At 43.4% G+C, this 18,089-nt stretch overlaps 1 protein-coding gene across 1 annotated transcript in view; it reads left to right on the forward strand.

Annotated features, from left to right (window-relative positions):
- Positions 1-5,516: 5,516 nt before the first annotated feature.
- SLCO5A1 (solute carrier organic anion transporter family member 5A1) overlaps positions 5,517-18,089 on the forward strand; it is a 52,149-nt gene continuing 39,576 nt past the window's right edge. The window contains exons 1-2 of the mRNA XM_035125698.2: positions 5,517-5,680; positions 7,341-8,804. Coding sequence (XP_034981589.1) covers positions 7,838-8,804 — 967 coding nt within the window. The 5' untranslated portion in view covers positions 5,517-5,680; positions 7,341-7,837. The remainder of the gene's footprint in view (positions 5,681-7,340; positions 8,805-18,089) is intronic.

Raw genomic sequence — 18,089 nt, forward strand, 5'->3', positions numbered from 1 at the left:
AAGCACTGTGTGGGATGCTGGAAATTTGTAAAAGCTTGACAGGGTTGTTGTTATTTTTAAATGTAATATTGTCCCTTTTCCAGAGTTTTGGTACAAAAGTGTTCCAGCCCACTTCCATGGTTAATGGTGAAAATATTACTTTGTTCCCGTATTATTGTCACCTATTGTCAACATTAGCTGAACAGAAGCTAAAGGCATAAACAGTTGATGATCTATATGTCAAACACTGTTTAATATTAAAAATACACATATACTTTCTATGTTCTGTTGTTCTCAGTTCTTTTCAGTGGTAGACCACAATATGTGTGAGAGTAACAGATGAAGATTAGAAAGAACAGCTGTGAAATCAACTCCACCAACCATCTATGGGATAAATCCACAAAGAGCAGAAACTGCCCTTTTCTTTCAGATCTATCTCGGTTGGTCAAACGATGGGCAAGTAGTGACAGCATATTACTCTTCCTCTTTCTACACCAGCAATGGGGAACCTACAACTCTCCAGGTGTTGTTGGGCTCCAACTTCCACCCACCCCAGGCACCATGACTCATGGCCAGGGATGAATGAAACAACACATGGAGGTTCCCAACCCCCACTCTACAGCCAGCTGATGGAGTTCTAGAGGAGTTCTAGACCCCTCTTCCCATTTGTAACGAAACTCTAGAACAGTACATAAAATAATATGAGCCTTGCTGGATCAGATAAAAGGCCCGTCTAGTCCATCATCCTGCTTTCAGTGTCCAACCATATCTGTACCACCAGAGAGCCTTATAGAAGCACTACTGACCATTTTTTATGACACTGCAAAGTAGCAGTATAGCTCCTAGAGTTGGTGGTGATGGTTGGGTGGCCTGGCCTGGCCAGGGAGGGTGCACCAATGTGCTGTTATTTCCAATCTGCTGCCTGAGGCAAAGGTCACAGGGTGGCTGAGAGGTAGGCTGGTCCTGCCAAAGAAAAAAGGGGCAGGGTTCATGTAGCTACAACGAGTAAATGGCAGAGGGATTATCACCACGTGCAACTTTTCATCATCCCATCATTACAAGCAGCACCTTTGTCTTCTGCACCTGGTTCCTCTGGGTCCCCCCTTGCCTCATGCAGGATGCTATTTTAGCAAGACATTCCTTGCACCTCAATAGGTACAGCCAGTGATGGGATAGGGATGTCTGAGTGTAATCCTATGAATATACATAGAAATGTAGAATGTCGGCAGAATTCAAACTCATAAGAAAACAACTGATCCGCTGAGTTCTTTCTGATGTCACTACTGTTTGATTTATTTATATTTACTGAGTTATTTGAAGCACGGGGGTATTAGTTTAATACAAAGAAATGGGATTTGTTTATGTTGTCCCTAATTCAGTGTGACTACAGTTGGAAGAATGTATTGTACAGGACTAGCAGCATGAGAGAATTGATGTCAGAGCTGGGTCACAAGTGGCACCAATCAAGCAAGACTCACAAGCCAGTGAATATTATTGTTCTGGAAAACATCTGGAGGGCACCAGGTTGGGAAAGGCTGATTTAATGTGCTAAAGTATTTAAAAGTGCAACTTTTCTGCTTATCTACTCAGAAGTAAGCCTCGTTGAGTTCATAGGATTGCAGCCTAAGAAACGAAATAATTGGCTTGCAATGTTTCATCATAAGCAATGACGGAACTTTGTTCCCTGATTGGATCCTGCTTTCACCCTGCTCTGTGATGCAGTAACTGTAATCACAACAGTCCTATCTCCAGCTGATCTTAAAATATCCTAGACATATTCATTCAAATAGGCTGCAATACAGGAGAGCACTGCGGTTATACAGGCCTTCCTTCTAACCAGCTACTGAGTAGGCTGAATCAAGGTGGCAACAGGTTCTGCCCTCAGCAAGTAGGTACAGAATTTCTTTTCTCACTGGCAACCTTTTGTTGTGGTCAAACTAAGGGACCTGGGTTCAAAACTATAAAAGGATGGAAGAGTGACAAGGCCTCAAAATAGTGTGTGGAGCCTCTAGGCCAGGCATCCCCAAACTTCGGCCCTCCAGATGTTTTGGACTACAATTCCCATCTTCCCCGACCACTGGTCCTGTTAGCTAGGGATCATGGGAGTTGTAGGCCAAAACATCTGGAGGGCCGCAGTTTGGGGATGCCTGCTCTAGGCCAAGCAGGTCCATTTTTCAATTGGGGATAAAGCAATAGGAGCTAAGATGTATTTAACAATGAGAGAAAAAGGGAGGGAGCAAAAGGAACAACTCAGACACAACATTCATTGTAAATCTGTAAACAAAAATGGAGAATGGAGTCCTATAAATCAGTTATCCACAGGTGAGTGCTCATACTTTCAGGCCTATCTTTTGTTACACAATCCTAGGCTTGAATACATGTGTAGGCCTCAGTCTCACTCACTGGTTGTGGCGCTGTGGTATGTTTGCTGTTCTCTGCTTCCTTTTTTTCCTCTGGGAGGTTTCTTCACTGCCTCAGTAGATGTTGTTGAGCTTTTCTTTCTTTTCTTTTTTAGGGGGGGCGGTCAAAGTATTTGAGCTTTTTTTTTTCCTTTGCAAAATCGCAAAGAAATTGAGCATTTTTTTAAAAAAGGAAAATTGGCAAAATCAACACCTGATCCCATACACCTGCCAACACCTGATCCCATACATCCAGATTTCCTGGACATTTAATCAATTTCCACCCGGACACTGCTTTTGGATGCAGTACTCCAAATAAGTCCAGGAAATTCCGGACATATGGCAACCCTATCTTGGTCTCTTTCCTCTCCCAAATCTTCAATTGAGCCACCCTTTCTGGAATACAAGAAACTCCTTCTGAAATCTCAGAAAGAAAATGACCAGGCCTCGCCCACTCAGACTGTGAGGGAAGTTCCTGGTTCAGAGAGTGGGCATGGAGCTTAAAAAGACAGGAGGAAAGGCATGCTTTGCAAAATTAGCAGTAAGACAAGTCACTACTAACCCAACTGGCTTTCTGATATCTTTGACAGAGAGAATACGGGTGACATAAATCAAGATAGATGTGCACCCAGTAAAATTCTTGCTAGATTTGGGCCGATATCATACCTATCCCACTACCTGTATTTAGAGTCCATGCAAAAAAGAGCCTTCAAAAGTCAGAGAAGAACCTGATGTGATTATCAGAAGAATATTGTTATGAGGTTGGGAGAGAGGTGACCCCTCTAATCCCTGGATCCATCAGGTGTTAAAATCTAATCTAATCAAGTCTTCCAATTGCAGGAAATCTAATCAAGTCTTCCAATTGCAGGAAATAGCCAAGTAGTAGGATGGGAGAGCTGAGAAAACTGCACTTCTAGCAACCAATGCGCCTCTTCGGTTTCAGATACCACATGGGTAGATGAGTCTAAAAAGTCTGGGACCCAAATGGGGGATGTGTGCATATGGGTTGATTTGATCAATTCAAGAAACTGAAGTAATATATGAGGGCTAGAGGTGACATTGCGTGATTGTGGTTGGTTGCTGAAAACGCTGTCACCTGCTCTACTCCCAGAGGGAGGAACAAGAGCCACAATATATGGGGACACTGAGATCCTCAGAACAGGAGGGAGGCAGTGCTACTGATACGAGTTGCCACACAGGACACATGTGAGTAAATAACTTAGCCCTTTGGTATACAGAGTGCATCAAAGAACTAACAAAAGTTTATTTTTAAATTTGTAATGAAATTTTTCCCAGGTATATATGAAAAAGAGAAATTGTAATATGCCTTTTGTTAATATACGAGATAATGTGCTGTCCTCAATGTTTGCTGTCTGATTTAGGTTTGTATTATTTTGTAGTTATTATACATATAGCAGTGCCCACCTGGATGTTCTGAAATGTTGTAGAAGTTGCGAGCACAACTCTTGGTATGATATGTAATTAGAAAGCTGTTGGAGTGGAATGGAGTCAAAATCTACTGGTAAATAAATACGATTTGTGGCTAAATGTGTGGAGAGGTGTGCACATGATTCAGGTTCTTGATGGCAATTTTAGTCTGAAATTGCATGACTAATGTTGCATGGCAGGCACAAGACAATTTGTTGTCTGATGCGGAGGACAAGATTGATTTTCCTTATGCATTCCTTGTACAGTGGTACCTCGGGTTACAAACGCTTCAGGTTACAGACTCCACTAACCCAGAAATAGTACCTCGGGTTAAGAACTTTGCTTTAGGATTAGAACAGAAATCGTGCTCTGGCGGCACGGCGGCAGCAGGAGGCCCCATTAGCTAAAGTGGTGCTTCAGGTTAAGAACGGACCTCCAGAACGAATTAAGTTCTTAACCAGAGGTACCACTGTATAGAAAGAAGCTGGCTGAATTGGCAGTTGAATCTTAATCCAACACTGGCAGTGAGACAGTGTACCTGAGGTGGCTGTCTCACTTTGCCTAAATGGTAGGAATAGTCCTGCTAAAGTGACAGTCAATTCTATTTGGATTACTGTAGCATGTTATAGCCTTGAGTGGAAATGGTCTGCAGGTGCACGACAAATGAACTTTACTGAAGCAACAGTCTACAACATCTTTCCCATGCCAGGATGGGAAACTCTCTGAGAAACCCATGTATGCCACCTTGTGCTCCCTGAATGAAAGGCAAGCTTTAATTTTAATAAATAAAATATGATATGGCTCAAAGGAAAGTTATGGCTTGAGAGCTTTCAGCATTTAGATAACTCACATTGATAGGTAATCCTTGTCATTGATAGGTAATCTTGTCATTGATGGGTAATCTTGTCAGTTAAGATAGCTAAACAGATTAGCTCTTTCCTTGTGTCATAATCTGTTCCCTCCGCACCTTTTTTGGTTCCTCGCAGGTAAAGGGTCAGTGAAGACTTTTTTTTTTCATTCTCCAGGTGCTTTTAAGGGAAATCTGCTGTTGGTGCATTGTTCCCACACCCTTTAAAACGCCTTAAAAATAATCAAAAAATCTTCGTGGCCTTATCCTGCTGTGCTGTCGCTGGTGCCCAGGAACTGGATTTTTATTATATTCGTAAATTGATTTCGCTACATACTTAATATATGTATTATTATTACAGCTACCCCTACTAACTGTAAAACAGAACCGCTCTACCCTTAGCGAGTTTACTTTGAAGGGACTCCCGCAACATTCAACGGGTTTCCCCCTTAGCGTGCATATAGGACTGCATTATGGGATGGATTTTTTATTTTACTATCCCTGGAACAAGCCCACTTGTTCTGGGGGGGATTTCGGCTCCGAGGAGAATGCTGGTGTGTCGTGTGTGCTCGCCATGGAATCTTCTATAGGGAGGGCTCTCTCTTCTTTTGCCCCTTCCGGCGGGAGTTCCTCTCAGCGGCGGTTCTTCGCCAGCCCCGCCGCGGCTCCCTCTCTCGACTCCAGGGAAGCCAATCTGCGTCCCTCTTGGAAAGGCAGGAGCAGGTGGATCGACACAGCCGCTGGGAGACGTTTCTCCTCACAAAGGAGAGGGGAGGGGACGGAGTGCGCCTGCGCGCTCCATGCGGCCTCGCTCCTAGAGACGGCGGGGGGGGGGGGGAGGAAACTCCGCATTGAGTGTCAGGCCGGGTGAGGAAGCGAGTTCAAGGGGAGACACTCGGGAGTTGCTACCTACAGGCAGGAGCCACCCAGCTAGAGCCGGGGCTGCTGGCTTTCTGCCCTTCCTCTCCCGCCTCCCCCCCCACCGCTTTCCCTCCCGGCTTCCCACGGATACGAGCCAGCGAGCTGTGTGAGTAATAGGCTATTTCTTCATCTCGGAAGGGTGCTGTTGGATGGCTGGGAGGAATGTCTTGCATTATAATCCCTTCGCGCTTCTCTCTTCCCCACCACCCCACTTGATTTCCCACCCTTCCCCTGTTCCTTCGCGGGTTCCCTTTAACTTCTTCCAGATCTGCCTTCCCTATTACCGGTAGCTTCCTCAAGGCTTAAAGTTTTGGAGTCGGCGTTGCACGGAGCGAGCCCACACAGCTGGAAAGGAGACAAAAGCGGGCGGGAGAGGCTGGGGGTTGACACAGAGGCTTCTTTTCCACCTGGGCACCACCACTAAGTGACCAGCTTTGTTTCCGTAGGGGAATCTCTGAACTCGGTCCACAAGGATGGGCTAATAGTATGGGGTGTAGTAGGGAGAACTTGTGGAAATAGGAAGTCATCTAAGGTGACAGTCCTATGCACGTTTAACTGCCAATGAACTCAGCGGGACTTGCTTCAGGGGGTGCGGGTTTAGAATTGGTCTGAAAGTCCTGGAGTTTCAGAGATTAAAATATGTTACAGACAGGCTGGCATGTGCAAACTGGTTTCTAGCTCTTTGGGAAGGCAGTGTGCATGCCGCGTGCATGGAACTTATTGTGCAGGCTGCTGCATGGCAGCGGCAGCTGTCTAGTTAAACTGATTCCCTAAGCCTTCCCCTGCCTTTTAATTTTGATACCCCCCCCCCCAGTATGTAGCGATGCCCTTATATTTTAGCACAAAGCCCAGGCAAACGCTCACAAAGCCAAGTACGGAGCTTTATAAATGTTACTCTTCCAGATGGAGATGCAGATGGGCACTTTTTTCTGGCCAAACACACGGATGCATGTGGATGTGTGGATCATTCTGTGCCCCAAGACTGCCTGTGTGAGGGTGTTTTGAGCATGAAGATATGTGCATGAAATTGCACTTGCTTGCCATTACTGTGTACAAGTGACATACAAATAATGTTTGTCTTGTATGTTGATACTGGAATGGCACATGTCTGTCAGATATGTATTGAGATTTTCTTTATTTCCTGTGCCTATTTCCCCACCTTGTCTTTCCAAGAGCCTCCTGTGAAACTCCAGTCTTTGTTATCAGGAGCCCAAGGAAGCAAAATGGATGAGGTGCAGACAGCCTTTGATGCCTTGCTATTTGTAATTGAATATTTATTCCAGCATATTTATTTTTAGCCACAAAAATATAGGAGTTAGTATATTGACATTTGCTATTGCATTGGAGTAAATAAAAGGGGCTATAGTGTCTGCATAAGGACACATGTGTTATGCATGTGATTCTTTTATAAATATCTCTTTTTACAAAGGGTAGACTGGTGAGGTGGGGAAAGAAATTGCTGAAATGAACCTGATTTTGCGTTCATATATTTTTGAGCTATAACCACTTCTCATTTATTAAAATGAATGTCCTATTGACAGGCTGTTACTGCTTCTGATTGTGGTGGAGGGCAAGAAGATTCCAGCCATCCTGCTTTTATTGTTCAGTGGAGAGTGCCTGATAATAGAGATTGCTGTGTCCTTTTCTAGCCCCAGGGAACAGCAGCTGGGAACTACTGCTGGGTGAAGCAGGACAAAAGCAGCATACTGACCTTCTTTACTTGATCTCTCTCTCCCTCTCCCTCTCTCTCTCCCTCTGCCTTACAGATTGGCAGATTTACCACCAGGAGTCTTTAAACTGGAGACAGGGAGAGGACATCCTTTAAATCCATATCCTGGTGGCCGATGATGCAGGCATTCAAGGACTCTTTCCCAGAGCTGCTAGGCTTCTCTAAGAGCTCTGGCACTTCTTCGCTGCTAAACGTGTCCAATTAATCCACGTGGGAATGTGCTTGCAGAGGGGGAGAGGCCCAGTCCGATCTGTTTATAGCTCAGCTGCTGGCAGGGGGGAGCAGGTCCTTAAGCAGTACTAAGAAGGATGGAGCCACAAAAGAATCTGCTGGGCACGTGCTCTCATGCACTGATTTGACAGTGTTGGACTGTAGACTCCCTTATTCCAGAGTGGCTGTGGCTGTGGCTGATGTTGAAAGCCACTGTGCATGCTTGTGTGCTCATGGGATGAAAAGACAGCATTGATTTTCAACAAGATTATGCATCTGATTGGAAAGTGGTAACTCTCAGTCCAAACTGGGCTTGTGATCAGCATGCTTTTGTCAGGGATAACAAAGCAGCAGAAGCACCAGCGCCCATATTCTCTTGGGGGACAGCAGCCAGAAAAGCCAGATGAGAGCTTCAGGTCCAAGAGCTTGCCGGTTCTGAATGGATCTGTTCCACCGATTAACACCTCACAAACTGCTCTCATTACAGCCAAAAGGAACTTACAGAGCTTCCAGGGGGGTTCTGATCAGAGATGTGGCCTTGACCCTGACACATTAGCACATCGCAGCAATGTTGCTGCTGCTGCTACTGCTTCTTCCAGGACTATGTTCTCTTTTACAGCTTCCAGCTTTTCAAGAATTGGGAGTTATGCTGAAAAAACAGGATGCGATAACTCTGCCAGCATTAGTAAAGGGGTTTCACCAGCTTCTACGCTGCTGGCAATCCCAGGTAGAAAATTTCTCAATGTAGTATTGATAGATTCTAGGTTCTTCTTGGTGTGCATGTGCTTACTGACTTTCATCCAGTCCCTTATGGTCTCTGGCTATTTGAGCAGTGTTATCACCACCATTGAAAGGAGGTACAGTCTGAAAAGTTCTGAATCTGGGCTGCTGGTCAGCTGTTTTGATATTGGCAGCCTGGTGGTAGTGGTTTTCATCAGTTACTTTGGGGGACGAGGACGAAGGCCTCTGTGGCTTGCTGTCGGTGGATTATTTATTGCACTTGGGGCTGCCATGTTTTCTTTACCTCATTTCATCTCTCCACCATATCAGATCCAGGAATTGAACTCTTCTGTCTCTAATGACGGCTTGTGTATGACTGGCAATAACTCCAAAGACCATGCGGAGTCGCCAGAGTGTTTCAGGGATTCAGGTGGAAAAGACCACTCACTCTATGTAGCTTTATTTATTTGTGCCCAAATTCTCATTGGCATGGGCTCCACACCCATCTACACCTTGGGACCAACCTACTTGGATGACAATGTCAAGAAAGAAAACTCATCACTCTACTTAGGTAAGATGGCTGTGTGTAAAAACAGATGTGCATTGAAGGCGATCACCTCCCACATAAAAAAGCCCCAGAAGACAGTCAGCAGCGGTATTGGCTCTACATTTAAATTCACTAGCATTTATGTAGTGTAAATGTTGCATTTAATGTTCCATAAGAACTCAGACTTTGGCAGCTGTTACCAGCTCTTCTGAGAACTTTGCTTCATTGGCTCACGGTTTGTATTTTCATCCACAATGAATTACTTTTTCAAGTAGTGATTGGGAAAGATTTAATTAGGTACTTGATTTTTCAGTTGAAATCTGAGGTATGTGAACATGCTTCATTTTCAGTGGGTTGGTTGGCTAGCACTCATCTGTCTTGGAAGACAATGGAAGAGTGTGCCTTTGGGGGTGAAGCCAAACCATTGGAGAGTTAAAGCACCTGCTGTGACTGTAGAGACCGATACGTGAGAGACATGCTTTGTTGCAGCTGGGCAGATGAAGGTGTCGGGTTGTGCTGATGCAGATGCACCAATGGTGTTTCTTATTTATATGTGATTTTTTAAAATACAGGTCCAGATTCAACAAATGTAGCACACTAGTGGAAGCCAGTGTAAGGCTCCCATTAGCACACCAGGGCTTTTCCTTTCTGCCTCCCCCAAAGCCATTCTGGAAGGTCAGTAGACCCCCCCCCCAGAACAGCACACAAGGGAATATAGGGGGAATTGTTCCATCTGCCAAGCAGAAATGTTTGCACTGCTGGATCGACTAGAAGACAGTAGCCTTGAATTATTCCCTCAGTGACCAGGTTGTTACGGGTTCTTGAGTTTTGCTTTTGATAATGCCTGATAAATAGTTCAATCCACTCAGGTCAGTTTTTTCCAACCTTCAGTCCCCAGATGTACCGTATTTTTCCATCTATAAGACGCCCCTATGTATAAGACGCCCCCTATTTTGGGGGACTAATATTTAAGAAAATGGGGAGAGATGTATCCGTGTATAAGATGCCCCCTAATTTTTGACATTTTAAAGGAAAATAACCTAGTCTTATACACGGAAAATACGGTATTTAGATTCCCACACCCATCATTCTCAGCCATCTTAGCCGATGGTCAGGGATGATGGGAGTTGTAGTCCAACACTATCTAGGGACCCAACACCCATAGGAATGATGTTGGGGCCCAGGATACCAAAGATTATTGAAGCAATGATGATGAAGTCCCATTATACAGTATATACCAATTTCCAGCAGAAACAAGGGTGCCTCAGTGCCATCAGCTCAGAGAGCTGAAAATGGCTGGAGGTTACACAATCTAGTTATTCTATGCATACTTGACATTATGCCTACTTACCTCAGCCAGCATTTCACCAAAAATAGACCTTTGGCTGTGTAATGACCTGTAATGATACAGATGTAATTCCTAGGAAAAGTTAATAAGATACTTAAATTTCAAAAACCCATTTTTCGTCTGAAAATCAGATTGTATCAGCAACATTTAAAGGCTGACACAAGGCTGAAATTCACCCTCCAAACTGAAAACTAAATCAGAGATCAAATGTTGAAATTTAGATTTTACGACTTGGTTTTTTTTTATATCTTAATGCAGTTTTTTTCTTCTTAAAATTAGGGAGTTGATTATTTCTCCTTGTACCTTGGTCTACTTTGAATTCAATTAAGTATGCATGGTGGATTATATCAGTGAAATCATTTACAATTACCTAAAACTACAATTTAGTTGTCTGTTTTTAACAGTACCACTTGGGTACTAATGTATGCATGGGCAAAATATCTGCATGCTAAACCACAAAACTTTCTTACTCTTTGTCATACTGGCTCCTACAGACTGTGCTTGTAATAGCTCACTCTACAACAAGTAACTGATTTTAGTACAAGCTGATGCTTCCAGGTTCTTCTGCTTAGTCTGATTAGAGTTCACTTTTCTGTAAGTTATAAAGTCAGTTCAAAAATACTGGCAGCAGTTCAGTCTTTTCCATGTTACAGCTAGGTTCCCTAATTCTTTTGCTTATTTTCAAAAAATATCATTGGTGAAGGTGGTATGCCTTCATATATTTTAAAAAAGCTTAAGAAAGCAAATTGTTTTATGTAATTTTAAAGAGAGCAGAAATTCTTAAAGAGATTGGTAATGCATGCATATTACAATTTTTCTAAAAAATTATGGTTGCACCATATAAATGAAAAAATGCTCTGTCCAAAGCACCATACGGTTTCCTTGAAAACAAGAAATTTGTCGCTGTGATCCAGGGTGTCCAGATGCAACAGAAGAAATAAATGCACAGAAGAGAAAAATTCAGCAGGTGTAGTTGGACATGCAAGCTGCACCTACTGAAATCCCCTCTGCTGCATAGCAAAGATTCAGAAGCCCTGTACTCTTTTGCACCAGGACACCCTTCTGTGACCTGCACTCATAAAACACTCAGAATTGAGTGCTCTACCAAGGACAGCCATTTGAAGATGCAGCTGGTACAGATTGCTGCAACCTATCTTCTTCCAGATGGAACTAATAGCAAGTAAAGCCAGCACTGCAGCAATAGCACTAATCTTCAAGCCCAGATCAAATACATTGTTTGCAATTGATTATTTTTATGGAAAGGCAGGGTAGAAAAATAAATAAACCAGTCTTAACCTTATGAAGCCTTCCACAGACTTGAGAACTGCAACTGTATCAGCAAGTTCTCTTCCCTCCACTCCAATGAATCTACAGTACTTCCTTTCTCGTTTGGAGGAAGCATTGCTCAAAGCTCTGTGTTTTTTTTCATCACTAGGCAGTTGATTCAGCATGGTAGAATGTGGCCCATGCCGAAGTGTGTGTCCTAAGTACACTTTTCCAATGGATTTTCAAAACGAATAGAAGGTTTGTTTATTCCATCCGGTTTCTTAGAGGATTTCAGCATATTTGTTTCTTTTATTGCAATGCTGCTCATCAGTAAAAGCATTTTAGAATAGCAATATAAAAACATTAACATTTAATAGAAATAATCAAGAAAATAACAGATCAAAAAGCACTGTTTTCATCAAGTTTAGAAATCCACCCAACTTGGGGAAATAAAAAAGATAATTTACATTAGTGTGAATGCCAGGCAACCCCCTCTCTCCCCCCCTGTCTGTGTGTGTGTGTGTGTGACAGAGAGAAGAGATTTTCTTAAGCAGAATACAGTACCACAACAGAGAAGCCCTTCTCTAGTTATCTCCTGCCTCATTACATGGAAGAGGGCCTCAAAAGAAGATCTCTGTGCATGGGCAAGTTGGTGTGGGAGAAGATGGCTACCCAGACATTCAGGTTCTAAGCTGGGTAGGACTTTATGTACCAGCAATCTGAATTATGCTTAGAAATTGATTTGGTAAGCACTGGTGAGATGTATTTCCAATGACCAGTCCTGGTTCGTGGCTGCATTTTGAGCTACCTGAAATTTGTGACCAGTTTTTAAAGGCAGCCTGCACTGAAGTAGTCTAGTCCAAAATTTACCACAGCCTGGACAGCCATGATAAAATTGCCTCTAAGAGGGCTTGCAGCTGATGTACCTGCCTTAGCTAGTGAAAGGGTGCTCTGTGTGCCACTGAAACTACGGTATATTGGCTTCCAGCAACCAGGCTGGATCAATGAGCACCCCCAGACTGTGAGCCTCATTCTCAAGCAGAAATGCATTGCCCTTCAGAACAGGTTGAGTATCACCTCCCTGGACAGAGAAATCACCTATTATAAAGTACCTCCATTTTGTCAGTACTGATCTTCATTCGCTTGGCCTATATCCAGTCCATTACTGATTCCAAGCATTGATTCAGCACTTTAATTGCCTCACCTGAATCAGATGTAACAGAATGGTCGAAAGGAATGGTAGAACTGAATTTAATATGTGTATTGATGATACAAAACTGGAAATCAGTGGGTGTTCTCATTCAGTGGTTTCATGTAGCTATTAAAAATCCTAAGGGACAAGGTGGAATCCTATTGGAGTCTCTCAGTTCCACCTTCTGGAATTGGCTTTTTGCATATGAGTGGGAATGCCATGCTTCTAGCTCCAAGTCCGGAGAGCCTGGCTACAAAAACAAACCATCCACCTGGATGAACAGTGCAGTTTCTATGCAGAAACTGAGCCTAAAACCAGACTGAAATGGATCCAGATAGTGCTCTGGTTCACATAGAATATTAAGCCAACATTTGGCTTATTGTGAACAAGGAAGCATGCTGGTGCACATCTGGAAAATCGTGACCGCTTTGCTCCTTGCTGCTGCTGTGCTACTGAGAACTGAGCCATAGTTTGGTTTAGCATTACATACTAATCCAGGTTTGTGGTTTGTCTTGCTCTAAATGATGACCTATAACCTAGGTTTGATCTTGGCTGGCCACTCGTGGTTTGTTTGAAATTACTTGTTAAATGAGATTTTGTGTGGCAATGTAAAAAAGTGGGACGGGGGGGGGGGGAAGGTCACTTGGCTGCTAGCAATATGGCTGCTAGACAGACTTGAAAGGAAACCCACCGAGGCTATCAGTGCAACCCTAACCATATCCAGGGCTGAAACTAGGCTTTCTGTCACCTTGTTCAAAGACCCAGTTTGGTCGCCCACCCCCCAGATATGTGTATGCATGCGTGCACACACACACAAACACACACACCTTTATTCGTAAAGGACAAAAAATAGACAGTATCATTCACTTCTTCATCTTTCTCTCCGGCTGAAGCCTAGGCATGCTGGGAGCCTCAATGGCACCCCTCTAGAGGCTTCACCCAGGGCAGAAACCCTGGAAGATCCTCCCTAGATACACCTCTGCCATATCTACTAAAAAAGGAAGTCATTTTGAATTAAGTGGGACTTATTTCCAAATAAGTGCAGTTATGATTGCAGCCTGAGTCAACTTTTAGTCCAGTGGTTTGGTGGCCATACAGAATCATATGTGATTGAGGCTGCATGTGATTGCAGTGCTTTTTGGAGCCAGAAGATCTGGTGCTGGTGTTTCATCCAGGGCTGTCCTAAGTATATTTGGCGCTGTGGTGCGACGGATCCCTCCGGCACCCCCGCCCCGTTTCCCAGCGCGGCGGGCGGGTGGGCGGGCGGGTGCCGTGCACAGCGTGACTACCAGGGGTGCAGCTCTGCGGCGGGTGGGTGGGCGCACCCAAACCATAGGGCCGGCCCTGGTTTCATCATGTGACCTGAAAAACTCATTTGAGAAGCAGATTAACACCTTCCTATAGCTATCAGTCGGCAGAAATGTACTTTTGAAATTGAATTGGCTTGGCTTGAGTTCACAAAGTTGAAAAAGCATAGTGTAAAACTGTTCACAAGAGATGCTACACCTAGAGAACCAAGCCCATCCCCTTTTTTCCTCCTCTGGGGGAGGATGCAAGGAAAGGTGATCATCCAGTCAGCCACATGAGCATTTCCCTAGTATCCAATAAAGATCAGATTAAAATAAAATAATGCACAACTTCTGAAACATTGCTACTTCTATTAGCTTTATCTCAGGCACTGAAATCCAGCTTAATAAAAAAAAAAGTATTTCTGTGTTTCTCAGAGGAATTGAGTTTGGTAACTCTCCAGATAAAAGGAATTCCAGCTCTTTGTGGCAGTGTAAGATCTAGAAATGTCACTATTTGGAGAGTGTAAGGCCTGAAATCCATATCTGTAAAATTCAGTGCTTGGAATATGTATATGATTAATCTTTAGGGCCTTGAAATTTCATAATTAAGGACTAGGATTTGTTATCCCTTCTCTTCCCTCCAACCTTCCTCATACTTGAAAAGCACCTCTATATGGCAGATTGATTTCAACAGGCCTCAGTTGAAAGCTGCTCAGGCAGTTGGAACGTGAGAATAATCTCTGCTCTAAATGGATTAGTCAAATGAGCAGAGGGCAGGTGAGGCAGCCAAGGGCACATGATAAATGGCATTCATCACGTGGCTGTGCTGTTCAGTCACATAGATGTTCCCTTATCTTATATGCCAAGCTGCCTTATTTTTCAAGATGTTAAGAGGTTAGTGGTATCGGTAGGGGTCCCATCCTCTAACATACATGTGCGAGGGCAAGGCTATGGGACTTGCATGACCAAAGTTAAGATGCAAGTCAGAAATACCCTCAAAAGTTTGTGTGCCTCTACTTGTAGGCAGAAAGGAATAGACTTCCTGGCTGATTAAAAAATAAAAATATAACTCAGTTTTTGAATGGGGAGCACAGAGTTTTTGCAATGTATTTCTAGTGAAGACTTCTGCATTTTGTACTTAAATCACAGAATATAAACTTATTTCTCAGTCTTTTAGACCATTTCCCCAGAACTTCACAACTCCTTTTCTTTGAAAAAACATGCTTTGATACATAGTCACTTGAAAGTTGGTCTTTCCAATTGCTTTAAGAGCTTCCTGTTACTACTTTGTTCTCTCCAATTGCTTTAAGAGGTGCCTGTTACTACACAGTAGTAATCCTGATTTTACAAAACTCACCTTATATAGATGTGGGAGCTATTTTATTTATTTTCCATGTTAATCCAGCTCAGTGGGTTGAGTGGCAATGTCATATCCTCTTAAGTGCAGGCATGCAAGCTCAGGCGGGACAGCTGTTTTGACATTCCTGACTGGGTGTCTTGCTCTTAGAAAGTGCATTTGATGCTTATACATAATCTCTTGGCTGTCTGCATCCCAGTCCATCTGTCAGGATGGCGCTGTGCCAATTTACAAGGTAAAGTGTCTTTTTTAGTCAGGCTAAGGTGCCAAGCAATTATACATTTAGCAAGATAAGCCTGCAAAGTCCTGTGGTTTTTGCATCTCTTTTTCTCCTCTCTCTCTTCCCCTGCAGTGGGCTTCCTTGTGGATTGCAAAGACCGTGAATGAGTCAATCCCCTTATTGCTTGACACAGTAGCAATTTTTAAAATGCCCCGATATAAGTAGCATTAGTGAGAGAGGCGATGCTTTGGACTTTATTTACAGAAAAGAATGGCACAATTTAAAATCTCAGAACTTCAATCCCTGATAAATAACGTAATGTCTGATGCATAGTACTTGTTCGCAATCAGTTCTGACTACTTCAGTGAACTCTGATCACAGAGATAAGATCTGTATCTTCGATATGGATATTGTTCCATTAGTGGAGATTCAGAGAATTGTTTAAAATCACATGATACAGTTGTGCTGGTGGTGATAAGCAAGTCTAGCTCTGTTAAACTGTCTGGATGAGAGGCTGACTGAGGACCATATATGAGTCACAACAATAGAGTATACATGTAATAAATAAGAAAGATGTACCAATATTTCTCATTCTGATTGTAAGCCTTGTAGTGTCAAATGTGCACTGAGTGCAGTGTGTCTATTCTGCAGTTTAGAAGGAGATACCAAACCCTATCATAAACGTGATGAGCATTAGGTAGTTGGATCTGCAAGGCCACAATTAAGCTGCAGAAATAGCCCACAACCCTTTCCCTTTCCCCTCTCCACTATTCTTCTGGCTCCTCTTTTACACCCCTACCCCTGCAGAATTTTATTTTCCTCAATAGGAATTGCTATTGAGAAAGTAAATGATTCCCTTGGACTATTATTTGGGCAGGAAGTAAACTTACATCCTCTCTCCAATGACCACAGGCATGGATAATCAAGCCAACCTCTCTCTATCCAGCCTCTTGTTTGGTTCTGTTTTTTGATTATGCAAAGGTGTGGCAGAACATTGGAAACTAAGTAGCTCACTTTTACTGTTTTGAGTTGCCTTTTAGGCTCATTAAGTAGAAATGTGGAGGATAAATGCATACAAACACATAAATGAAATTACTCCCACTTTTTTGATGGGACTTAGGAGGAGTTAGGAACTTCCTCAAGCCATTAATTGTTGAAGTTGGCATTGAATTCAGGTTTCTCAGGTCAGAGAGACCAAAGTGCTCCAGTATTCCACAAATGACGCCTATGGGTTTTGTGTGTGCTTCTGAGTGAGAATAGATGTAGGCCAGAACTTTCAAACGGGTGTGGAGGACCAGGTGACTCCCTGCATCGTATAACTGGAGAGCTCCTCTGGGTTGTGCAGTGGGGCAACTGCACATGCACACACACTGCCTTTGTGTAGCCCATTTTGGGAGGTATTTGAATGATACTGCACTGAGGGACCTGAGGAAGCTTTAAAATGTTGGCAGTAGTACAGACAAGGACTGGCTAGCTTTTAATGGACATGTGCCCAGTACATAGCAGTTCAAGGCCATCAGCAATGTCATCTGGCCCTGTTGGCACCCTTATGAAAACAATAATTTTAGGGTTTGACAGTGATAAAAGGCAAGCAGGACATCTGAGAGGAAATAAGTATATTGGGAGCTTTTGGCCTCCAGTTCCAGCCTGACTGAAATAAACAGCAAAGTGGGAATGCATAGAATAAGATGATGAATTTTATTCCAAAATGGGGAAAACTACCTTTTTCATGTTGTATTTTTGCCTGCAGATAAAATATGCTCGCTTGGGGGAAGGGCTGGAACTCACTGGCAGAGCACATGGTCACAGGTTAAATCCTTGGTGTTTCCAAGTAGGGTTTAAAGAGACTCCTACGTGAAACCCTGGAGAGCCATTGCCAGTTTGTGTTGACAAAATAGTCTCTCTTGGTATGTTTTTATAATGGGGGAAGTACTCAGACATGTGGTTCCCTACTGGCAGTCTATAGCAATACAGAAGGGCTGTACCACGCATTGCTTCTGCCTGGTTGAGATGGATTGTCTAACTGGCTTAGCAAGAAGCGTGGTTATTTTAAGAAACTGATACTTGGTAACTGAGCTATGGGATATTAAAAAGGTAAAGGTAAAGGGGCCCCTGACCATCAGGTCCAGTCGTGTCCGACTCTGGGGTTGCGGCACTCATCTCGCTCTATAGGCCGAGGGAGCCGGCGTTTGTCCGCAGACAGCTTCTGGGTCATGTGGCCAGCATGACAAAGCTGCTTCCGGCGAACCAGAGCAGCACACAGAAACGCCGTTTACCTTCCCGCCGGAGCGGTCCCTATTTATCTACTTGCACTTTGATGTGCTTTCGAACTGCTAGGTGGGCAGGAGCTGGGACCAAGCAACGGGAGCTCGCCCCGTTGCAGGGATTTGAACCACCCTTTTAAACCACCCTTTAAAACCACCCTTTAAAAACTGAAACGGCATATTCATTTGCCTGCTAATCAAGTAAAGTATTTATATATTCCTTGGTGTGATACAGGATGGTTCAGTTGATTAGCCATTTGACGATATCTTTTTGACCAGCCAAATATTGGTTAAATATTTTCAAAGCATCAACTTTATTCAAGTAACATTTTTCTGTCAACATTTTTGTTGTTGGAACAAATATACGTTAATC

The sequence above is a fragment of the Zootoca vivipara genome, chromosome 8, assembly GCF_963506605.1.
Source record: "Zootoca vivipara chromosome 8, rZooViv1.1, whole genome shotgun sequence".
Lineage (NCBI taxonomy): Eukaryota > Metazoa > Chordata > Lepidosauria > Squamata > Lacertidae > Zootoca > Zootoca vivipara.